Source organism: Cyprinus carpio, chromosome A3 (assembly GCF_018340385.1).
Source record: "Cyprinus carpio isolate SPL01 chromosome A3, ASM1834038v1, whole genome shotgun sequence".
Lineage (NCBI taxonomy): Eukaryota > Metazoa > Chordata > Actinopteri > Cypriniformes > Cyprinidae > Cyprinus > Cyprinus carpio.
The window spans coordinates 15,267,596-15,289,361 of NC_056574.1; the positions used below are offsets into that span (position 1 = coordinate 15,267,596).

The 21,766-nt window shown below is 39.1% G+C and overlaps 2 protein-coding genes across 4 annotated transcripts in view; both read right to left on the reverse strand.

Moving 5' to 3' along the window:
• Positions 1-50: 50 nt before the first annotated feature.
• Positions 51-7,664, reverse strand: LOC109110667 (glucosidase 2 subunit beta-like). Of its 2 annotated transcripts, none has more exons than XM_042720200.1 (18): positions 7,590-7,664; positions 7,059-7,205; positions 6,852-6,968; positions 6,666-6,761; positions 6,521-6,578; positions 6,059-6,176; positions 5,618-5,747; positions 5,339-5,423; positions 3,560-3,638; positions 3,388-3,471; positions 3,088-3,246; positions 2,753-2,843; positions 2,569-2,638; positions 2,192-2,281; positions 2,039-2,113; positions 1,364-1,463; positions 1,110-1,283; positions 51-511 (listed from the first exon to the last, which is right to left on the reverse strand). In XM_042720200.1, the coding sequence occupies exons 2-17, from the start codon at positions 7,150-7,152 to the stop codon at positions 1,137-1,139; spliced, it is 1,593 nt and encodes a 530-aa protein (XP_042576134.1). In that variant the 5' UTR covers positions 7,153-7,205; positions 7,590-7,664; the 3' UTR covers positions 51-511; positions 1,110-1,136. The 2 variants fall into 2 exon arrangements, with proteins under 2 accessions (XP_042576134.1, XP_042576140.1); XM_042720206.1 differs by lacking the exon at positions 7,590-7,664 and adding an exon at positions 7,450-7,579.
• Positions 7,665-10,909: 3,245 nt separating this feature from the next.
• LOC109110286 (cAMP-specific 3',5'-cyclic phosphodiesterase 4C-like) overlaps positions 10,910-21,766 on the reverse strand; it is a 43,061-nt gene continuing 32,204 nt past the window's right edge. The window contains exons 1-10 of one of the 2 annotated variants that reach the window (XM_019123339.2): positions 20,593-21,766; positions 17,819-17,912; positions 17,484-17,647; positions 17,249-17,347; positions 16,443-16,607; positions 16,212-16,311; positions 14,400-14,554; positions 14,158-14,280; positions 13,865-14,047; positions 10,910-13,768 (exon numbers count right to left, since the gene is read on the reverse strand). The exon at positions 20,593-21,766 is cut by the window's right edge and continues 1,070 nt beyond it. In XM_019123339.2, the coding sequence (XP_018978884.1) occupies positions 13,283-13,768; positions 13,865-14,047; positions 14,158-14,280; positions 14,400-14,554; positions 16,212-16,311; positions 16,443-16,607; positions 17,249-17,347; positions 17,484-17,647; positions 17,819-17,912; positions 20,593-20,841 (1,818 nt within the window). In that variant the 5' untranslated portion in view covers positions 20,842-21,766 and the 3' untranslated portion in view covers positions 10,910-13,282. The remainder of the gene's footprint in view (positions 13,769-13,864; positions 14,048-14,157; positions 14,281-14,399; positions 14,555-16,211; positions 16,312-16,442; positions 16,608-17,248; positions 17,348-17,483; positions 17,648-17,818; positions 17,913-20,592) is intronic. The other variant, XM_042720259.1, reaches the window with a different exon arrangement.

Here is a 21,766-nt window from a genome sequence, read left to right on the forward strand (position 1 = left end):
TCCAGATTACTTGTAGTTACTACCCAGCACCTACACTGAAAATTGCATCATTTGGGACACAACTAAGGTTTTTATTTTCCAACAAGCCACAAAAATAGTCTCACTAACACTTCTTCCAGCAACCTAGTTTTCCCAGGGGGTCTCCTTTCCAGCTACTGAGCAGGTTCAACCCTGCTTAACATCAGACTCTGATGTGTTCATATACTAGACAGCAGAGTACACAGTCAAGAGTCAAGAGGCATTTAGAGTACACAGTGCATAGCATATAGTGTAAAATCTGAGATGCAACATTTTTTTTTTTTTTAAGTTGAATTTATTTCAACATCATCCATGGAATGTGAAGAGATCAGATTTTACTCCAGTAAAAACAATGACAACAACATTACAGTCTACCAAACTTAATGCTCTCCCAATGTCCAGCTTCATTCAGCTGATCCAAAACTAATGGAAGAGGTTCTTAAACAGCCTTAAACAACAGGAAATTAAGTTAATGTTCCCACAGAGCCACCACCTACGGACCAGAAGACAGAGGGGAGAGAAAAAAAAAAATGTTAATATTGATTTGTGACCACACACAAACATTTAATGTATTTTGAAGAACATAATACACAATTAACTGCACTTTGGGGTCATAAATTGATTATAATGCAGTATGCATCAGTGTGAATGAAAAAGCTGATTTCAGGAAATTTGTAAGCAAGGCTAATCGTAAGCTTACAAAAAGAACAACTCCTGATCTTCTGTATATAACACCTGAGACATGAGCACTTGTTCAAGACAGCTAAAGGTTTTCCAAATTTGATATTAAACAGAATGTGAATGTTGTTGATCATTGGTGCATTCATTAGTGGAACAAAGCAATATTACATCAAAAACCACTATTGTTTCCATAAAGTTGCACCTTAACAAAGGCTAACTGAATCTATTAACAAAACAGGCAGTAAACCGTCATCACTATGGCAACACCTAGACCTCGTTAAATTCAAAGTGTGAAAAAAAGGTCTAAACATTTCAGACACTATGATAACGGATTAATTAAACCTTGTTTTTTTTCTATTAACAGTGCTTTAAACATCTGAAATAATGTTTGCATTTATTTTGTGGCACACCATGCATCAACAAGCAGAGCGTGGCGTCTAGAGCTCCACGTGGTCGTGTGGTGATGGGTCAATGTTGGCTGGCTCTTGGCACACTGCAGGAGTGGTGAATTCCATTAGGTATTCACAGCGACTCGGCTCCGATGTCGAGGTCACCACAGTCTCCTTCCCACAAGTCAGTTTCACCTACCACACAAAGATACACTTAGCAGAAAACTCCCAGATGTGAACGGCACAGTGGAAGTAATGAAAGAGCTGGTACTTACAGTAGTTGATCTGTTTGGACCTTGCCAGCACCCGGTGCCTTGCTCGTATTTCATCAGCAAGTACTTATTATTTTCAGGCCCTGACCAACTTCCCCATGTCCTGGAAACATGAGCATCTCTCATTAAAGACAGTCAAAAACACTAAAGATCATATTTAGAAGCATTACTAAATGATCAGTGTTTTAAAGATTAACTACAATTAAAAGGTTTTATTAATGTTTTTTGAAAGAAGTATCTTATTCTCACAAAGGCGGCATTTATTTGATCAAAATAAAAACATTAATATTGTGAAATATTATTAACATTTTAAATAACTTTTCTATTTTAATAGATTTTAAAATGTAATTTATTCCTGTGATAGCCAAGCATAATTTTTAGTACCCATTACTCTGTTGATTTGTAGAGCTATTGCTCTTTGCTGCTCAAGGATCATTTCTTATTATTATGAATGTTCAAAACAATACTTTAAGGATTCTTTGATGAATAGAAAATTAAAAAGAGCACTGAAATCTTTATAAAACATTATACAAGTCTTTACTGTTGCTTTTGATCAATTTAATGCATCCTTACAGAAAATAAAAACACATTTATTTTATACTTCAATTGAAAAGTGCCCAAAAACCTCTAAAACCAAACCACCTTGGTCTGGTTAAAGATGTTTTTTTTGCCTCTTACCCAAGGTTGGTCTCTGAGCCCCCATACTTGGGTTTCTGTGAAACCCGGTTAAAAGGACAGAGCCTGTAGATGTACCTAAAGGCACACAGAACATAGAAATAAACCACAGCACAAAAATGTCTTTGCAAAACAATAAACTCTGGTTTCACTTACTCGCTAGTGGTAAGTTCGTAGCACTGGCTGTACAGGTAAGTGAACTCAGCATCAGGGCCGAAATCAAAGGACAGCTCTTTTTCAATATTTCTGCAACACAATCAAAGGAAAACTCAACACAGTGCTCAGCAGCAGGGTCCCCACACACCAGCGTCAGAGAACACTGCAGATGCATTGAATTCAAGGATGCAAGAACGTAAGGGTTTGCAAAAGTGATGCAACCATGAGTTGAACAAACACATCACACTATGATGTAGGCATACACTGACCAATGAGAATTTCAGGTACATACAAGAAACTACTTAACTACACTCCGACTCGATTTCAAACTCAACTTCTTTTGGCCATTTTCTGGAATACATTAGCATTGTACAAACCTGATTTGATCGTCCATCTCCCGAAGAGCTTTCTCGGCCTCCTCAAAGTCATCTCTGGCCTTCTGAGCAGCTGTGAACCAGAGAACAGTCGGTTAGCATAAGGAAACAAAGAACAACTAGATGAAACGGATGAAGTACAATTGTATCGATAAATAGCCTCTGAAGGACTGGCAGTTGAACCAACCATCGATGAGGGCCTGGGTGTCTGCATCATAAGGTGGCATGGCTTCCTCATCTTCATGAGTCTTCTCTGGAGTCTTAATAGTGGGCTGCGCCTGCACAACACACAAACACACTCATATAAAGACATCATTTTTACACCTGCACAGTACGGTGAACATGAGTTATAGCACACTTTGCTGTAAGACCTTTGCTATTGTGCCTTAGGACATGAGTTAAAGGTTAAGGACTTTAAATGTCAAGTGGAGAAGTGTTAATAGAAGACTCAAAATGTCCCTGGGGATCTAAATATCACTGAAGTTAACACTTGCTCAGGTTTTCTGTGTGATATACGCTCACCTTATCATCGTCTTCATGATAATCATCCTCATCCTCGTCATCCTCGTCCTCTTCCTCAGAGATGTCATCTTCTGGGTATGGCTCAGAGTCATTGTCTACAACTGGTTCCTTCACTTCATCTGGAGGCGTTTCCACTGGGGCAGGTTCCTCAGCCTGGGACTAAGAGAGAGAACAGAGGAACACATTCAGAATGCATGTTAAAGGGCCATTTTGTGGATAGTGGAATAAAAAAAAATAAAAAAAGAATTAAATACACAGACATCTCACTAAACATGAGATGTCTGCTTCTTCTCTACTGACCTCTGAGTGGTACTTGTCTTTAATCTTGGGCCAAACACTCTCAAATGTTGATGTGTCCACCTGCTCAGCTCCTCCCATCAGTCCCTGAATAAATCACACAAAGCAGACATCTATATTAGCAGCAATTCAGTCACTCACATTTTGACTAAGATATGATAAAATGCAAAATTACCTGGGCCTCAATTTCAGTAAGTGTGCCATCAGCATCTGGGTCCAATTCAGCATGGGACTGAAGCTCAGAGACCGACACACTGACACACAGAGACAACACGGCAGTTCATATTCATTCTCTATACACACAACAAGTTCATCAAACAGCTGTGGTAAGCTGGAATCATTCAACAATCACGGTGAGTCATGGCTTCTCCTGTTATTGTCACCTGCACTGCTTGCCACATGTATAGTGTAGCTTTCTCTTTCAGCGGCGAGGGATTCACACGTGATAAACACAGGGAAATGGTTAGGCTGACAGAAGATTTCAGAACTAGATTTCAGGTGTGCTACTTGATAGCAATCTTTCTTTGAAAGCCACGTTTCTAGCATTAGAAAAAAAAACAACAACATATTTTTCCATCTTAAAAATATATCTAAATTATGACCTATGCTCCCAATCCCATTTCACCGTAGCGCCATTTTGGAGAATATGAGCTGAACGCAAACTGCGTATGCTCTTCTGTGTCAGCTGTGCACTTTTACACTTTTGCACCTTGACACTGTTATTTACTTGGCAGTCAATGGGACAGTCTCAAGCCTCTCAGATTTCATTCCAAAATCTTAAATTGTGTTTCGAAGATAAACAAAGCTTTTACGGGTTTGGAACGACATGGGGGCAAGTGATTAATGACAAAATTTCATTTTGGGGTGGAGTATCCCTTTAATAAACAAACTCAAGCTGGTTCAAAATGCAGCAGCTAGAGTTTTTACTAGAACCAGGAAGTATGACCATATTAGCCCGGTTCTGTCAACGCTGCACTGGTGGGAGTATTGAACATCATATACATGTTAAAATCTTGCTAATCATTTATAAAGCCCTGAAAGGTTTAGCTCCTCAGTACTGGAGCGAGATCTTATCGCATTATAGTCCTTCACATCCGCTGCAATCTCAAAACTCTGGACATTTGATAATATCTAGAATATCAAAATCAACTGTGGGCAGCAGATCCTTTTTCCTATTTACTGCATTAATTAGGTCAACCCAGAACCGGGAACACTTTCCATAACACCTAATATACTTGTTACATCATAAGCAGAATGGCATCTACTACAGTAATATTAGTCGGTTTCATTCTTATTCCGAGGTCAGTGTAGCCACCAGAGCCAGTCTGTATCCAGATCAGATGGTGGATCAGCACCCAGAGATGACCTCTACAGCCCTGAATCTCAGCTGAGACCATGTCAACTAGACCAACCCAAGAGACAGATCCCGTGAAGACCTCACCAATCATCGGGACAAGACCACGAGAACCAGATGAGTCCTCTGCACAATCCGACCTGTGTTGCAGCCTGGAATTAAACCACACCATGCTGGTTTCGTCTGGCCTGAGGAGAACTGGCTCCAAGACTGACTCTAGCTTCTCCCAAGGTTTTTTTTCTATTTCTGTCACTGATGGAGTTTTGGTTCCTTGCAACTGTTGCCTTTAGCTTGCTTCGTTAGGGACACTTCATTTCTGGCAATATTGTCGACTTGACTGCACAGACACTATTTGAAGAGAACTGAACTGAGCTGGATGATGACATCACTGAGTCAAAGATGAACTCACTTTAACTGAAAAATTCACTCTTTACTATTGTCCTCCTGCATTACCAACACACTATTTCCCTGTTTAATACTGTAAAGCTGCTTTGACACAATCCGTGTTGTATAATTGCTATATAAATAAAGGTGACTTGACTTGACTCCCAGAGAGAGAGAGACAGAGGGGGAAAAAAAAACATACTCATTGGCACTTACAAGCCATCTGCATTGTCATCCAGCTCCAAAAAGGTTTCTGCCATTTTGGCTTTGTCCTTCTCCAAACGAATAGCTGCCTTTTGCTCTGGAATGGAGTTAAAAACAGATTAGATCTATATAAATGCCAAATCACTGATGAAATGAGCCAGCCTGCAAACAAAACACCTCAAGTCAATTTTCATATAGTTAATGTGTAAATGATTTTGCAGATATATATATGTATATGGCTTACAGAAATATAAACTTGCTTTGACTCTGAATATAAACAGCTGCACTCACCTTCCCAGGCCTTGAGATGGCGCTCTTTAGCTTCCTTCTCAGGCTGCTCTGCTGTCTCTTTCACTGTCCTCAGCGCTTCAACTTTCTCATCGAGCTGTTTCTTATTTTCCTGCATATCAGTCACTTTACTCTACAGAAGAGACATGGCATTTTACACTTACCAAAACTCACTGACAAAATACAGCTTTTTAAAACTGCAGCGTATACAAGCAATTCTTCAATGCCAGAACTGGATGATTTCTGTTGCATGTGAGAGTCAAAAAAAAAAGCAAAGCAAATATGATGGCAGCATTTCATCATGCTTGAAAACTGACATTCGCTAAGATTTTTGCAACACTAGCAGCTGAACAAACAGAAACATACTGTATAATCGGGTATAAAATATGAAACCAAAGCATTCTGACATCCCTGATAAGTGGGTGCACACAAAGCAAATCTTACCTGCTTTTCTTGTTGTCCTTTCTTGGCTTCCTCAATGAGCTGCTGTTTCAGGAGAAAGCCCTCTTTGGTGATCTCAGCCATCTTCTGCAGAACTTCCCTCTCTTTACGTCCTAGTTCCCTGAGAAACAAACAAATGTTATTATTTTTTTTTTTGCATTTATTTATACAGAACATTCCTACTGTTGAAAAACATGCATTTTCACATTTAAACAGCTAGAAGATGTGCTATTTAATATTTTAACTTTCATAGATTGATAGTTTACACAGTCAAGATGATTAAAACTGAAATTGAGGGGCTGCAATCAAACATTTCACTTTTTTTTTTAACACTGAAATGCATCACAATGGCCAAAGACATCTGTCTGGTGCACATGTATGCAATGGAGCACAAGAATGCGTCCCGTGTGAACGTCTCTTAATGTGCTTCTCTCTGGAAAGCAATTACTTTGGATCAGAACTCACTTGCATGTATTTTCACATTTGGCTCCACTGTTGTACTCATCAGTAGTATCGCAGCAATCTGTGCAGAGGAAAAATTTCAAATGCAATACCATTCCATGCATAGAACACTGCTGTGGAGAAATGTCCAAATGCAGAGTCATCTTACCACAGATGCCATCATTAATACGGGAGGATGGGATAAACATGGGCCTGTAACCAGCATTGGTGCAATGGAAGCTACCATTCGGACAAGCAGCGGTGCCTGAGGACAGACATAAACAACTGTTGTGCACACCATCTCCATGATACCGCCAAACTGTACTGCATCACCACTTTCTAGTTCTTTAAGTACCTGGCTCATCTGAACCATCTTTGCAGTCACAGTAGTCATCATTCACTCGGTCAAAAGGAATAGTCCGGGATCCATCGAGACAGGTGAAAGGCTTGCTCTCCTCATAAAACTGTTTCTCTTTATTTATTTAGACACAATAAAGAGTTAAACCAGTTAGACTAGAATGAGCAGCCAAAGAATATACAATAAATTATAAGACTTGTATACTTGTCAGTGGCACTCCTCGGGGCCGCTGAATTTCTACAGGTGTCCCCAAGCTGACAGCAAAGACCAAAGTCAACAGCAGGTGCAGGCAGGTCATGATGCCTCAGGAAACGCAGGGACAAACGCAAACTCCCACCAGAGGCGCGTGACCTTGGAGCAACATGAACACACAATGCATTGTTCAGCTGAACAGGATATCTTATCCATTTATATATATATATACACATCTCATACCAAAGGTTTACAAAAGGCTGAACTAATTAATATTTTTCTTCAGCCAATTGATGGTCGCAGATAAATCCGTCTATAAAATGTTTTATTCGCATCATCCTAGTTAATTCAATCTGAAATGGCTTCCGCGCACACGGCCAACCGAACATACTGAAATACTTACCGATCTGAAATGAGAAACGATACAGTATCACGATAGCAAGTATTATGTTTCAATAAACATCGCGTAAATTAAGTGTGCGATTGTATAACTAGTCAAAGAAATCTAAAAACATCTTTGTAAAACAGAAACTCATTACTTACTTCCGCGGAGCGTTCTTGCAGCGTGTGTTACGTCACCAAGATGAGCGGTGGTTTCATATGATTGGTGGATTCAAGTGAAAGAATGCGGCATTGTGGGTAATGCAGTCATTAAAAAAAAAAGAAGATTTTTTTCACCTCTTGCACAAAATCAATAATATGATTATTAATAAACCATTTACCATATATTTAGGCAAAAGCGTCACCCCAGCATTTAAAGTCAAGTCAAGTCTCCTTTATTTATATAGCGCTTTATACAAAACAGATTGTGTCAAAGCAACTGAACAACATTAATTAGGAAAACAATGTGTCAATAATGCAAAAAATACTGACTCAGCTCCTTCAAACATTGTGACAGGATTATAGGCCTACGCATATATAATTGTGAACATATTATATTATTACAAGTAAACAGTTACAATTTATTAAAAAGCCAGTGATAAAAACAATTTGTGTTCAAGTGATGCACGAAAACTCTGCTAAACTTGTAATAAACTGCATAAAAAGTTGTTCAAAAATGTTTGTAACGATTTAAATTCATAATGTTTTTAGTAATTTACATCTGAGGACTTTTTTTTACCTAAAGTTTCTGGACTTCAGGTAGGTAGCCAGTAAACTTTGACAAATTGGCTGTGGCCCTATGATCATCACACTATTAACTGGATTTCCAAATGACTATAACAAACTCCAGCTATTATAATACCTTTTAACAAAGCTTCACTGTCTCTTTGTCTAAGTGCCGTGAACAGACTTACACTTTGCATGGTTGCATAAGATACAAATTATAGCTATTGAAAAGAAGCTTTGTAGCAAACAGCATTATGAATGTTTAAGCAGCACTTTATGATGAATAATCAGTGATGGGAAGGTTACTTTGGAAATTTAATAGGTTACAGATTACTAGTTCCTATTTAAAATGTAAGAAGTAGTGTAACTCTTTCAATTACTTTATTAAAGTAATGTAACTGATTGCTTTTTGATTACTTTTCTAAATTTTTAATGAATGTTTTCAACTGTTAATCATTTCGAAACATTTAAAGCAGGCAGGATTAACCTTACAGACTCAACCCTGATGACTGTCAGACTTTCATAATCCTTTAACACTTGAATTAAGATTATAATAATTTCATTTTAAAGCACAGCCACCTCAAAATCAGACTTTAGCACCTCTTTTTGCTTTGAGATCATTCTGAGGTTAAATACGGATTTAAAATCATAACAAGATATAGTTTATTAGCTATGATACTGTTTTTGAAATCAAATATTTGCATAGCTATGACAGGAAACACTGGCATCTAACAATAAAAAAAAAAAAAAAAAAAAAAAAAAAACTTATAAAATAAAGTATGCTAAGTATGCATTTAATCAAATAGGAAATTAAATGTCCTAAACTCCTGAAACATTGGTGTCTCATATTTCAGAGCAGTCAGTGTAATTTGGGAATCAATCAAATCTGTATGTGTGTGAAAATATTCAGATGTAACCCTTAACATTTTCATAAGTAACTGTTATTTAATTACAGATATTTTCTCAGTAACTGTAACATATTATAGTTGCAATTATTTTGTAATTAAATGACGTAATTCTGTTACATGTAACTAGTTACTCCACAACACTGTGAATAATTGACTACTGAATATTTGCTTTAATGCAGCCAGGTCAAGAGATGAAAAGAGGAGGTCACAAGGATGGAACAGGAAGTTACTTTTATAAAATGGATAGTTCCGGTCCTTGATTCTGATTGGTTGAGAAACATACACCTTTGTTTACTTTATAGGAACCACAACTGTTTCTGAGGAACTACAGTACATTGCTTGGTGCAAGAATGCTGTTTTTATTAATATCATTACACTTTATTTGCTCTGTTTTATTACATTACTATGTATATGGAATAACTGTTTTATAAAAGCAATAAGCCCCCCCCCCCCCCTCTCTAATCTTTTCAAATAGTTAAACAGTGAGATGACGTCTTAAATAGGTTATTACGCTTACATTAAGATTCTAATCTTAATTAGAATTGTTTTTTTTTTTTAATGGAAAAAATATCACAGGTCCTAAGGTTCAGAGTGTATAAATGATTAAGCTACTAAAAACGTTGTTCAACAATTGTGTTTGACAGAGCCGTTTCTGTCTAAATAAAGTCAGTCTGTAGGGGTCAGTAAAGTGTCACCGTTGAGCAAAATAAATAGCCTCTAACTCTAACTCTACCATTTTGCTAAATACCGCTTCATTTGCTTAAAGCAGATGATGCAGAATATTTTCAGTGTTTGCTGTCATGAGGTGTGTAATGATCACACACAGAAATCAGCCTGATTACATGTAGCAGTTATGAGACTAAACATGGAGGAAAAAAGGAAAACACAGATATCGCAATTATTAGAAAAATCGTCCTTTATTTGTATTTTCAACACATTTTACAGTACTGAACAGTGAAAGAAAAAATATACTGGTATATATTTATATATTTGCTTTTTTATATATAGTTGTTTGCTTATTAAATGCATTTTATTCACAAAATGACAACTTCGTTCTCTCAGAGGAAAACCTTTCATAAAAATAATATAATATAAAATAACTTGGGACACATTATACACATTACAGCAATATAATGTACAAATATTACAATCATTTTCCCGTGTTTTCTTTTTCATTTATATTATTACCATAACTTGTGAACAAGAAACATATTATTTAAAGCCCAGAGAAAAATTTCATTGGAGAGTCTCATGAGGCATGACTTCAAAGTACAAAGAAAAACTGTTCTCTGATGAAGCCACGTCATCTTTCTGACTGTTTCTTGGTCATTAACCTCACAGAAGTATTTAAACCCCTTTTAAAAGCCAGTACAGTCTAGATTTGTGACACAGAGTAGCTGATGTTATTCAGTGCTTTAGCAGAAAACGGCATTGAGGACCAAAAAGACGACATTTGGACCGAGCCATTTAAAGTGCTTACCCTGTGCCATGTCTATACCACTCCCCTGATATCAGCCACCTCACAACAGCTTCCTACAGAAAAAATAAAGTGCTGGTAAAGACAAGTTTTAGAAATAACGGATGATTAGTCTGTTTTCCAATACAATTCAAATATTCACATTTAAAGGTGGTGAGAGGTTGACTTAAATCCCCCAAATCAATGGCAGGGAGATGACAGGGGAAAGAAAGGGGAAGGTGCTTATGAAATTCCACAATTCAACTACAGTTCATTACAACTAAAAGTGATTCATTGCGACAGTGATTGATTCGGAGAGATCTCAAATTTACAATTCAACATTACAGTATATACAAAACAAGCAGTGATTTGTCTACTATTTATATTAGATAGTAGTTTTTTTTTTTTTTTTTTGATTTTCAAACCATCAAACCAGAATGATACAAAAATAAAAACTGTACACAAACTGTTCAAAGAAAACACTTGTTTTTCCTTTTGATATCCAAAAAGAATGGCAGCAAGGAATTAAGTTGAATAATTTCTTAATAAGAAACAATTGCTACAGTGTCGTGTTAAAATGGCAAATATTATTTGCTAGCGTAGTGCTCACAACATTAACAAAAAGCCACACAACAAAGCAATTTTAAGGTAAGACAGGCAAATGTATATGGGAATGTCATCAGGTTACACAAACCGATCGTGTAACCTCCGGCTTTCATCCAGTGGTCCACCAAATGAAAACATATATCATGGCATCCTGTCACAGACAAATACAGTTATGAAATACGTACTTGTATGACCTCAAGTTACTGCTCTGACAGGCACAGGCTTGTGTAAAGCTAAGCTACTGACCAGCAGGAACTAGCTTGCCATTGTATTTCAAGAGGGATACTCACAAACACTGTCCCAAAATATAGCAACAATTGGTTCATTCAACTGAACTAAAACCAAACCAAAAAAATATATAAATGAATAAGAATCTGAGAGATGAGAGAGGCAATATTGCAAATCTAACATCAACCTGAGAACTCACTCTCATTCTTAATTTCTATCTTTCTCGTTATCCCTTTAAAAGTTGGTGAAAAGTCAAATAGACACCACTAAAAGATGCTGGACATGAAATACGCTAGAGGAACAGTTTCGTTTAATGGTATGACCTGCTTTCTCTGTCTGTACTCCATTACAGTCACTTTGCCATGCAGAAAAAATACTCTACACCTCCAGATGGAGCTATTGTGTATTCACAGACATTTAGCAAGGCATATAGACATGAAACAAATAATCTGGGATAAAATGCCAACATCTTATTATTCCACAATATGACAGGTAGAAACCCTGCAGTTGACATTAAGGCAAAAAAGCATCAAACTCAATATGGCTGCATTTGACTTGTTTTATCTGCCTTTCCAACTATCTAAGCATACAAGTCTTTCTCTTTGAGATATGCCTCACCTTCTCTCACCATCCTCTGTTCTAGCCACCAATCAATGCTTCTCCAACTTATCAGTTAAGCACTCATTCCTTTGGCAAAACATAAAGTAGTGTGTTGTGGTGTAGAGAATGTATTACCAGCATGAGTGGGTGAAGGTGAGAGAGTCTGTGTGAATGTGTGCTGTAATTGAGGAGACTGTTGCTTTTACAAATTTGGCAGGAATGGATATGACAAAACAAAACAAAAAGAAGGCAAAACATATGTTTTTTAAAGCGTCACATGGCTTGTCCTCAGAAAGTGACTATCATTAGTTATTCACATGGAAAGTGAGGGCAGTCTGTGAGGAGTGACGGTGATAAATCTAATCTAGGTCCTAAATGCTCGATTAGCTTGAAAGCGACCGAGGAAGACTGACAGATGAGAGCAGGAATTATCACAAAGACAATGTGAATGCTCCATGCCGACACGAACCATATTCGATGGAGATAGATTGCTTAAAAAGAGAAAGAGACAATCAAAAATGAAGACAAAAGCAGACACTCCTGTCCCACGATGCATTGCTTCACAACAGCTCCAGAGTTGAAGCTGGTGGTTCAGAAAGGCACATGGCCATCTTGCACTGGTAGCACTCCTGGGTAAAGGGTAAGAGGGGGTGGGACCCACTAGCAAATCATTTCCAACATACTCATTCCTCCACAGTTTTCTGGACAACAGATGTTATCTTATTTTCTCCCGGCAGATGTAACTGTGTTCTCTCTATGACAGAAACTGAAAAAAGTCTCTCAGATTTCACTCAGCGTGTGAATTCTGAGGATTTAAGTCCCTGTTCGAACTGATTATTGACACTGATGCTCCTTTTTATGATGGCTTTTTCCCAAAGAGATTCCTTTCAGATCCAAGCCCCCTGAACACATACACAGACACACAGCCGTGTGTTTGCATGTACCGTGTGGTATCGTTATTTATGTTATGTGTGTATGCGTATGTGCAGAAATTCCAGAGTGCTACACTGACGTAATGGCCCTTTACAAACCCCACCGTGATTCTGCTTCTCCATCAAACCTCACCCTCGCTGCTGCTGGATGGACTCCAGCTTGCACTCGAAATCTACAGTTGCTGTGTTAAATACTTCTCTGATATCAATATTATTTTGTTCTCTGTTTTTGAAAAATAAAATCAAATGTCTTATTGGATTGGTACACAAGACTTATTCTGTTCATGGTCTAGCTATCAGAAACAGAAAAGTCCTATGTAAAAGGAATAGGGACAGTTTTTGAGGGATGGACCCTACTTTGCCCCCTGGGCCAGACAGCTGTTCCTTGAATCTCAAGTATTACGTGTCATCGGTGGGAGAGGTTGACTTCTCCTCCTCCTCCGTCTCCTCCACGGGGCTCTCATCAGACTGTCTCTCGTCTTCCTCCTCGACTACTGACTGAACCTGCAGTCGCCTCCGTCCCGACCTCTCGACCGCTACCTCTGTCACCTCCTCGCCGTCCTCCATTTTTTCTTCTATCTCGTCCTCCTCAGCTTCATCCGCCTCCTCATCTTCTCTCTTTGCCTCTTGACCATGGCTGTCAATGTGGTTATGACTGGGATCACCGTCCTGTCCTGTTTCTCCCTCCAGGGTGAGCTCAAACTGGAATTTGGATTCAAGCTCATTATGTGGGGCATCAGGCGGTGGCGATGGGCTCTGGGGAATGGTGCTTTGGTACCAGTCCCGGTTGTCCTCAAGGGTGTCCAAAATTTCCTGAGCATCAGGGTGGACCAGGTCCCCCCAGGTCTCCCACAGGGGATGTACAATATAATCAATAAATCCCACCTGAATAAGGAATCCCGACACGGAGAGAGCATTTAGGAGCAGCTTATGTCAGAGAAGGTTGAGAATGTAAGTTTGCGTGGGTGTTTATATGTGTACCTGACTCTTTTCCACGGATGCAGTGTGTTTGTCACACATGGGGCTGATTTCCATCCCACGCTCTCGCTCTTTATCGCCCTGCCGGAAGAACTCCTCCATAATACGCTCAGTCCACTGCCTGTACACTGCCAGGGGCTTGGTTGGGTTACTTAGGTCAGCACAGTGCACCATGTTCCTCAGGACCTACACACACATACACACTTGTGACTAAGTAGTCTGTCTTTTTTCTAGTCTGCAATTACAGACTTACGTCATAGTTTTAAACTGTTTTGTTGCACAATAAAGACACACACCTGTATTCGGTCATTATAATGGTCCAGCATCAGCACACCTGAACTTGTAACTTTCTTGGTCTCGACCATTGTCTTTAGATCTGCCAGCAAGCTCATATGCTTTGACATGTCTGTTGCCAGAACCTGAGAAGACAGGGAAATAAAAGTGTGGTTATTTCCATTTACACAGGAAATAAAAATGTAGACCCTCGGGAATACCAAAAAAAGAAGTGAGGTTCATTGCAGTGCAATCAGGGTCTAACCATGTCAATGACCAGCTTGCGCAGACTCTGCCGTTGCCGTTTGGTGAGGTTCTGAAAGATGTCACAGTTCTCCTCATGCAGAAGTTTGAACCCTACAGCCAGGTGGTGGTTCTCCAGTACAGATTCATCGTTGTACATTAATGCCAGTTCTGAGTCTGTGGAAAAAGAGCAGGCCAGGCTATTAGTAGATTTCAGGGTCTTCTTGGGTCCTTTACAGAAACAAGTGAGGACGCTGTTGATGGGCAGATTTTGCCCATTTTATTCACAATATTTAGAGATAGCTTCAGATGCAGTATATTTTCATTCACAATAACAAGCATGTTTATTGTTTGTTACCATAGCAGCTGCATGGCAAACACACTGAACGTGCTTCTCGTGTGTAAAAGGTACCTATAGACAAGAGGCGGCAAGACTGAAAGCTTGATGTACTGGCAACTTAACATTGTTTAAGGCTGTTTTATTCATTAGGATATTGATGTAGGAACTTTTGTTGTCAAGTAAAACTTATATTTTCACCTTTAAACAATATACATTTAAATACCGGTATCTTCCCTCATAACTGGTTTTATTGCATACCATGGTAAGCCTAATTACCAATATAATTATCTAGGGTGGGAATCTTTTGGTACCTGAATTCAAATTGATTCTTGAAGTCAATTCAAAAATCTATTCAGATTTTGATTTATGTATAGATTTGATTTTAGTTAATACTTTTCCTATATGACTGCAGTACACAGTTTAATAAGAAAAAAGCTCACTGAATTAAATGTAAACCTTGAAATTTATTGTTTTTTTCTTACTATTTTAGTCAACCCAGTATTATAAAACAAACTCCATTTAAGCTGACTGCAGTCATTACACAAATAGTCAGTAGTACAAATATAATAGAAAAAAATATATACAAATTAAATAAACTTTTTAAGGTACTGTAACTTAGGTTTATTTAACATAAATACTACAGAAATTGAATAATCAAATGCAAAAATAAAACACTTTATAGTCGTCCCTGTATGAATTACACATAAATTGATTCATAATAAAGATAAAAAAGTGAGTTAGTCCAAAGCAGTGCATGGTTCTCTTTCTTTCTTTCTTTCTTTTAAATTAACATTAATGTAACAGATGGCAACAGTTTATTAGGCTGCTTAAACTTTAAGGATAAATGCACAGATCTAATATACTGTTACATCTGATTTGCTCCAAACTGTTCATATTCACATATGACATAATAGACTGTGTTTATGTGAATACTCCATACAATGTGCATTTTGACATAATTAAGTGTATATTTGACCATTTAAGCGCAGTAAGCTGTGAATGAGAACTGAATTCAGGAGGGCATCAGTGCGAGTGCTGCATTGAGTCCTTTTGCAGTGATTAATTTCACTAACGTGTCAATAACTTTTGACAGTACAGCAAGGTTAAAGAAATGTAACACTTTAGAAAATCGATTTTTGAAATTTTTGAATTGACGTGAATCGTCAGAAGATAGAATCACGATTCATATGTGAAAAGTTTTTTTTCCCCCCACTCCTATAATTATCTGGCTGACTAACAGATGAAGTTCTGATGAAATTTGGGATAGTCTTGGAAGCATCAGTAAACAAATCAATCATCGGTAATTTTTGCATTAAAAATGTATTTGTAATGCAAATGTATTTAGTATTATTATCATTTTACTTAATATTATTTCTAGAATATCTAAAAATGTGTTGAAAAAAGCAGAATACATTCTTATTATTCCTATCATTTTGCACTGCTGTAAACCAGTTCTCAGATGCCATCATCATTATTTTTATAATGTGGACTTACTTGTGTTGATGAGGAACTGGTTGGAAACTCCAGGGTGGTCTACATCATGAATGGCAGCAGCGAACAATGCAGCCAGGATTTCAAGATCAGTGAAAACGGCCTGGTGGGAAGACAGCGTAGTATGATGGTCATTATGTGAAGTGTCAGTGCTGACTTTGAAATCTGATTTCAGATTATGAAAGTTTTTGCTTTTCAATGGGCACTGGCTGTCCCATGTTGGCATATACTCACGTCCAGTGCCGGTGTGGAGAGCAGCACATGTGTTGACTGTGTGACATCAGCGGCATGCAGGCTGTTGTGATATGCCACGTTGGCATGATAGTGGTCTTCCAGTGTCATCACATAGGTGATAAACGTGTCCACTGGGATCCGAAATGTTTTTAATAGATCCCTTTCCTTTAACGCATTGCAGTTCGTAGACAGAACATAAATAGTGGAAGTAAAACAAACATCATGAGTCAATAATTAAGAAGTTTGCTGTTGTAACTAGTATTGATGGGTATCAATACAGATTTCCTGATTCGATTAGATTCTGATTCATAAGTTCTTATTTTGATTCCAGTTTGATTTTATTCAATTCAGCTGGGTATATTTCAGTTGTAATATCAGTTATACTTACAGTATTAAGGAAATTATTTCTCTGCTATTGCTTATTGCAATTTTTTTATTGCATCACATTCAAAACAGACTGAATGAACTCAGCAGGAACACTGATACTCAAACATTACGAAAACATATGTTTTATAAATTAAGAACTATGTAGTTGAGTGAGTAATTCAGCAGAGCACAGTGGTGTGTGCAGGAAAGGAAGTGCAATCACATTTCAACACAGCCAATGAAAATAGGCATTGAGTAAAAGATTGATTTGGGGATTTTAAGAATCGATATTGTGTTCAAATTGAGATAATTGGAAAATCTATATTTTTACCCACCCCTAGTAATGAGCAAACATAACCACACAGACATTTTGGCATCTGACATATTTAAAAAGTACAGAACAACAGGAACATTAATAGCAAAAACCAGGGACCACACACCTGGAAGATAGCAAACATGATGCAACTTAGAGGTCTGCTATTGGAGTACTCAGCCACATGGAAGATATTAAGGCCCCACTTGTTTAAGTCATTCAGCTCCTGTAAAGATAGAGTAAATTAAATCATCAAATCCATTTGGCAAACTGACATTTTTATACCAATAACTATTAGTAATGGTGGAGGATTGGGTGTTGGGAAAGTTCTGAGTTAGAGTATGTATGCATTGTGCCTGTACCCTGGCCAGTGCGTCCTCCTGCTCGGTTTTGACCCCGAAGCGGGGCAGGGCTGCACTTGTGAGGCTCGAGCTATGTGTAAGCTTCTTGACACCACTGATGTGAGACATTGGTTTTTCTTGCTCCCGGAGTGTAGGAGAGGGAATCTCCACCTCATTCTGTTTGTCTGAGACACAACCAATGCATGAACGTTTAATAGATGACAGCTAATCTAAAATCAGTAAGCATAGAGTGTTTCAGAGCAGTAAGATGTACTCCAGTAAAACATACTGCAATGTTAAAACTAAGGTTTTGCGCTTCTGAAAACAGAAGTACAGAGCAGAGCATGCGCACTCACCTAGGAAGGTCGTGGAGATGTATTCAGACACCTGATTCCCCGAGCGGCTCGTCTCAGACAGATGAGACAGTTCCCTGTTTAACATCCTCTTGAACTAAAGATCAGAAAAGGGAAAGATGGGGATAGATAGACAGGGAAAAGCGGAGAGTGATAAGTACACAGCAGATGATAAAAATGCAGAAAAAAAAATTATTATAATATATAATTATCATAATATGTTATTACATGATAACATGTCAAATCCATTGTATTAAATGGTTAAATAAATAAATAAAATAAATAACAAAATTTTAAGAAGAAGAAAATTGGGTTCCAAACAACACTGGATCCCTCTGACTTTCATTGTGCGGACAGAAACATTTTTAAAAATGATGGTAAGTAAATGATAACAAAATTTTTAGGTGACCTGTCCCTTTAAAACTTTTTTTCTGTATTATTCTGACGTTTACTCTTGCTTATTCATTTAGACATAAGACGTATATTAAAAATGTCTGAATGTCACCTAAAAATGCCATGGTATGTGGTACTGCAAGGTCATATGCAGTTTGTACTTATACAGTGTGCAGATATTTAAATGCAAATAAACCTAAGGCATTTCTAATGTTGTAGCTGTAACACTGTAAGGTTAGAGGAAGGGCTTGTTTTTAATTAAAATCTAATTAAGTGATGGCCATCGGGGGAAAGCATTGTGGAGTGGTCTCCTTAAATCTCTGCAAACCATTGCTCTATCAAATAGGAGGAGAAACGTCTTTGTGTAAGAACCAGATATGTGCTTTAAATGACTGAAATTGTGCAAGTTCAGCAGATAACACAACACAAGTACACAGTCACACAGCACGACTCCGATAAGACCCCTGGTCTGTCCCACTGACTGGTCTTTCACACATTACAATCTCCATGGAAACCAGCAGGTTTCCTTAGCAACTGCCTCCTCACAGTCCCTCCTGCAGCATGATGGGAGCGAGGCGATGGGTTGGGTGACAATCTGAGAGAGTAGGCAGGTGTCTGTCTCTGACCTCCTCCAAGGTCAACACTCTCTGTATCACTCTCTATCTCCCGCTCTCCTCCGTTCTGTCTTTATCTCTCTCTTTAAGCCCACATTTTAGTTTCCTGTCTGTCTTTATTTCCGTACTCCACATTTTCTCAATTTTTCTAATGCTATATATTCACCCTCTGCAGTCATATTTTTCCAATGATTCTATTCATTCTCTTTTATGGTCTGCATGTAATTCCCTTCCTATATTACATGGATGTGCGTGTATCAGACATATGCAAATACATTTCTATTACATGCATCATCATTGTTGTTAAAACATCTATAGCTAGCAAAATATAATGAGTTTAAAGACACACATAATGCACAATTTCTAATTAACAACACAATAGGAGAAATAAAAATCAATGTTAAGTGTAATTTTTAAGTAAGTCCAAGTCAATTTTCTGTCGCAGCTATCAACCCACTCTCTGTAAACCTGAATCTTCCTGAATTTTTCCTCAGGGATCAATATACAACGTCTGTCTATGTCACACAGTCAAACTGTGAGTTTACATAAAGATTCATTTACAAAATCCTCTTTCCTGTGCAAGTGCATATTACATACTATACCAAGGCTCTGTTTGTACTGTGCTGAGTCATTATTTAAACATTCACAGAATGCTAACTGTTTTTAGCATGCATCCTCTGGAGGACCAAGACGATGCCAGATCATGTGGAAAGGAAATCAGACAAAATGAATACAAATAGATGTTACTAGAGGATAGTATCTGATAGTATCTGATGCCTTTATTTACCAAGACTGAGTCTGATGGTTGAGTTTGATATGGTGGGGACAAGCAATGGCAACAGCATATTTTTTTAATAAGACACTGATTAATTAATAAACCACTTTAAATAGTAATAATAAAATTATTTGTAAAAATGCTGTGCTTCCGCATGTTAATGGGCTAATGTTAACAGGTCCAATAAGCAACATAGATTAAACATATCTGACATTCAACAGTTAACCAGAGAAAGCGTCCTTGCCCAAGATGTGAAAGTGTGGGAGAGTCACTGTTTGTGTCCCAATGTTTGTAATTGTATCTGGGAACAACAAACCTTTAGTTTAGCCCATGATCAATTTAAGGTTTGTTGTTGCCAGATAGAATTAAAAACAGTGGAACAAAACAGCTACGTTTTAATGCAATCAATATCCATATCAAACCTCCCAAAAGTACACTAGTCTTGGATGAAGGGAATATGCAGAAAAAAGCTAGTCCTGCACTACCAAATATTGACCAGATGAAGCCAGTTCCCAGGCCAGCCTGAGACAGAGCAATGGAGAGAAGGCTTAAGGGAAGGAGGGAGGAAGTGGTAAGAATGAGGTTGAGGCATCCTGAGACACAAGCCCACTGTACAGGTTCTGTCCATCTCTAGGCACAGAAACATCATAAGCCAAAAGCTACAGCAGCAGCCATTTTCTCCCTGCCTCTCAAAGTGACACTGAATAAGTGCATAAGTTCAGAGCTCGGATTTAAAAATCACACTCGAGGTATGGAGACTGGTACAAATTTGGAAGTGCCCAACATGCAAAAAAAACATCAGTCTTATCACATGTAGTCTGTTCTAGAAGCATTACAGCTCCATCGCCTAAGCAACTTTTCTTTTTACCCTGTCCTAGTTACATCTCCACATTTCTATTTATCACTCTGCTGAACAAACTGCCTTACCCCTGGGACCTGACCAACTGTTTGCTAACAGATATATAGTGACCTTTTTCTGTTCATGCTGGCCCTACCTGGTCCCACCAGCCAATCAGCCAGGGTTTGGAGCAAGTCTCACAGAATAGATCCATGAATTGGGTTCTACGCTCGGTGGCCTGACTACCCCCATCCAGCACCCCATCAGCAGCTGCCCCGAGCTCCAGCTCTGACCCTCCTCTCCCCTGCAGGGGACTGTAGCTGGAGGAGTGGGCCAGCCGGTAGCCTCCAGGTACAGGTGAGGGGCATGAAGAGGGTAACGGCTCAATGGCCTCCACTACACCCATGCTGAGGGTGACAGAGGGCGTGGACCGCTGGCAAAGGCAAGAGGCGCGGAAGTGAACAGGGGCCGAAGCACGGCGGGTGCTCCAGCGACATGTGGGCGTGGTCAGGGTGTGGGCAGAGAGGCCACAGCCTAGCAGGCCGGGATGCTCCAGAGTGACGGCTGCCCCCAAGAGGCGGGGAGCAAGCGGCGGTGAAAGTCCAGCAGCACGTGCTCACTAACGCTGTCTCTCTACATAAAGCAAGCAGTACGAGAACCAGGCCCTCCGGAAAACCACAAAGCAGGCTCCACGGCGATCTGCAGGCGAGTGTCCCCTGTGAACAGCCCGCTAGGAGCCGCCCAGATCCACAGGCCAAAGGAACTACATCTCATCCCAGCAGCTGAGTAGAGCTGATCCTGATCCAGCAGAAGGGGGAGAGAGCAGCGAAGGGTGGAACGGACAAAGATGGAGAGTCAAAGAGACGGGACCATCTGAAGGACACAGAGAGGATGCGGAGGGAAGGGGGACAGGAATTATAGGAGATTTGGAGAAAGATGAAGATGAGCAAATTCCTAACAGTGACTGACTGAAGGATGACGGGAGGAGGAAGGAAAACAACAACACAGGTAACAGCAGGAGGAAACGGATGAAAGGAGACAGAGAGGACAACGGAAACAAGGAGACACAGAAACACAAAAAGAGATGGGGCCTTTAGTCAAAAGTCAAACTACAAAAGAGCGGTGGTCTGGAAAAACATCCTTTCTCTCTGTCCCTGCGTCGACACCCCTCCCCCACCGCAGAGCTCCAGGACCCGGGCCCAGTGTTCCCAGCTAGTTGTGTTCAGAGCGCACAGTCCATGGAGCACAATACCAGTCCTCTCAGCACAATGCAGCTCTCTTCAGCAGCCCCGCTGTTTAATCCACACGCGACATCAGACTTGCCGATGCAG

What these genes read in the sequence shown, in the direction of transcription:
- LOC109110667 (XM_042720200.1), bottom strand. Translation starts at nt 7,152, where the DNA reads ATGACCTGCCTGCACCTGCTGTTGACTTTGGTCTTTGCTGTCAGCTTG. An exon ending in CACCCAGGCCCTCATCGATG is followed by an intron (nt 2,639 to 2,752) that starts GTTGGTTCAACT and finishes TCTGGTTCACAG; the next exon opens with CTGCTCAGAAGGCCAGAGAT. An exon ending in GGCTCAGAGACCAACCTTGG is followed by an intron (nt 1,464 to 2,038) that starts GTAAGAGGCAAA and finishes TCATGTTTCCAG; the next exon opens with GACATGGGGAAGTTGGTCAG.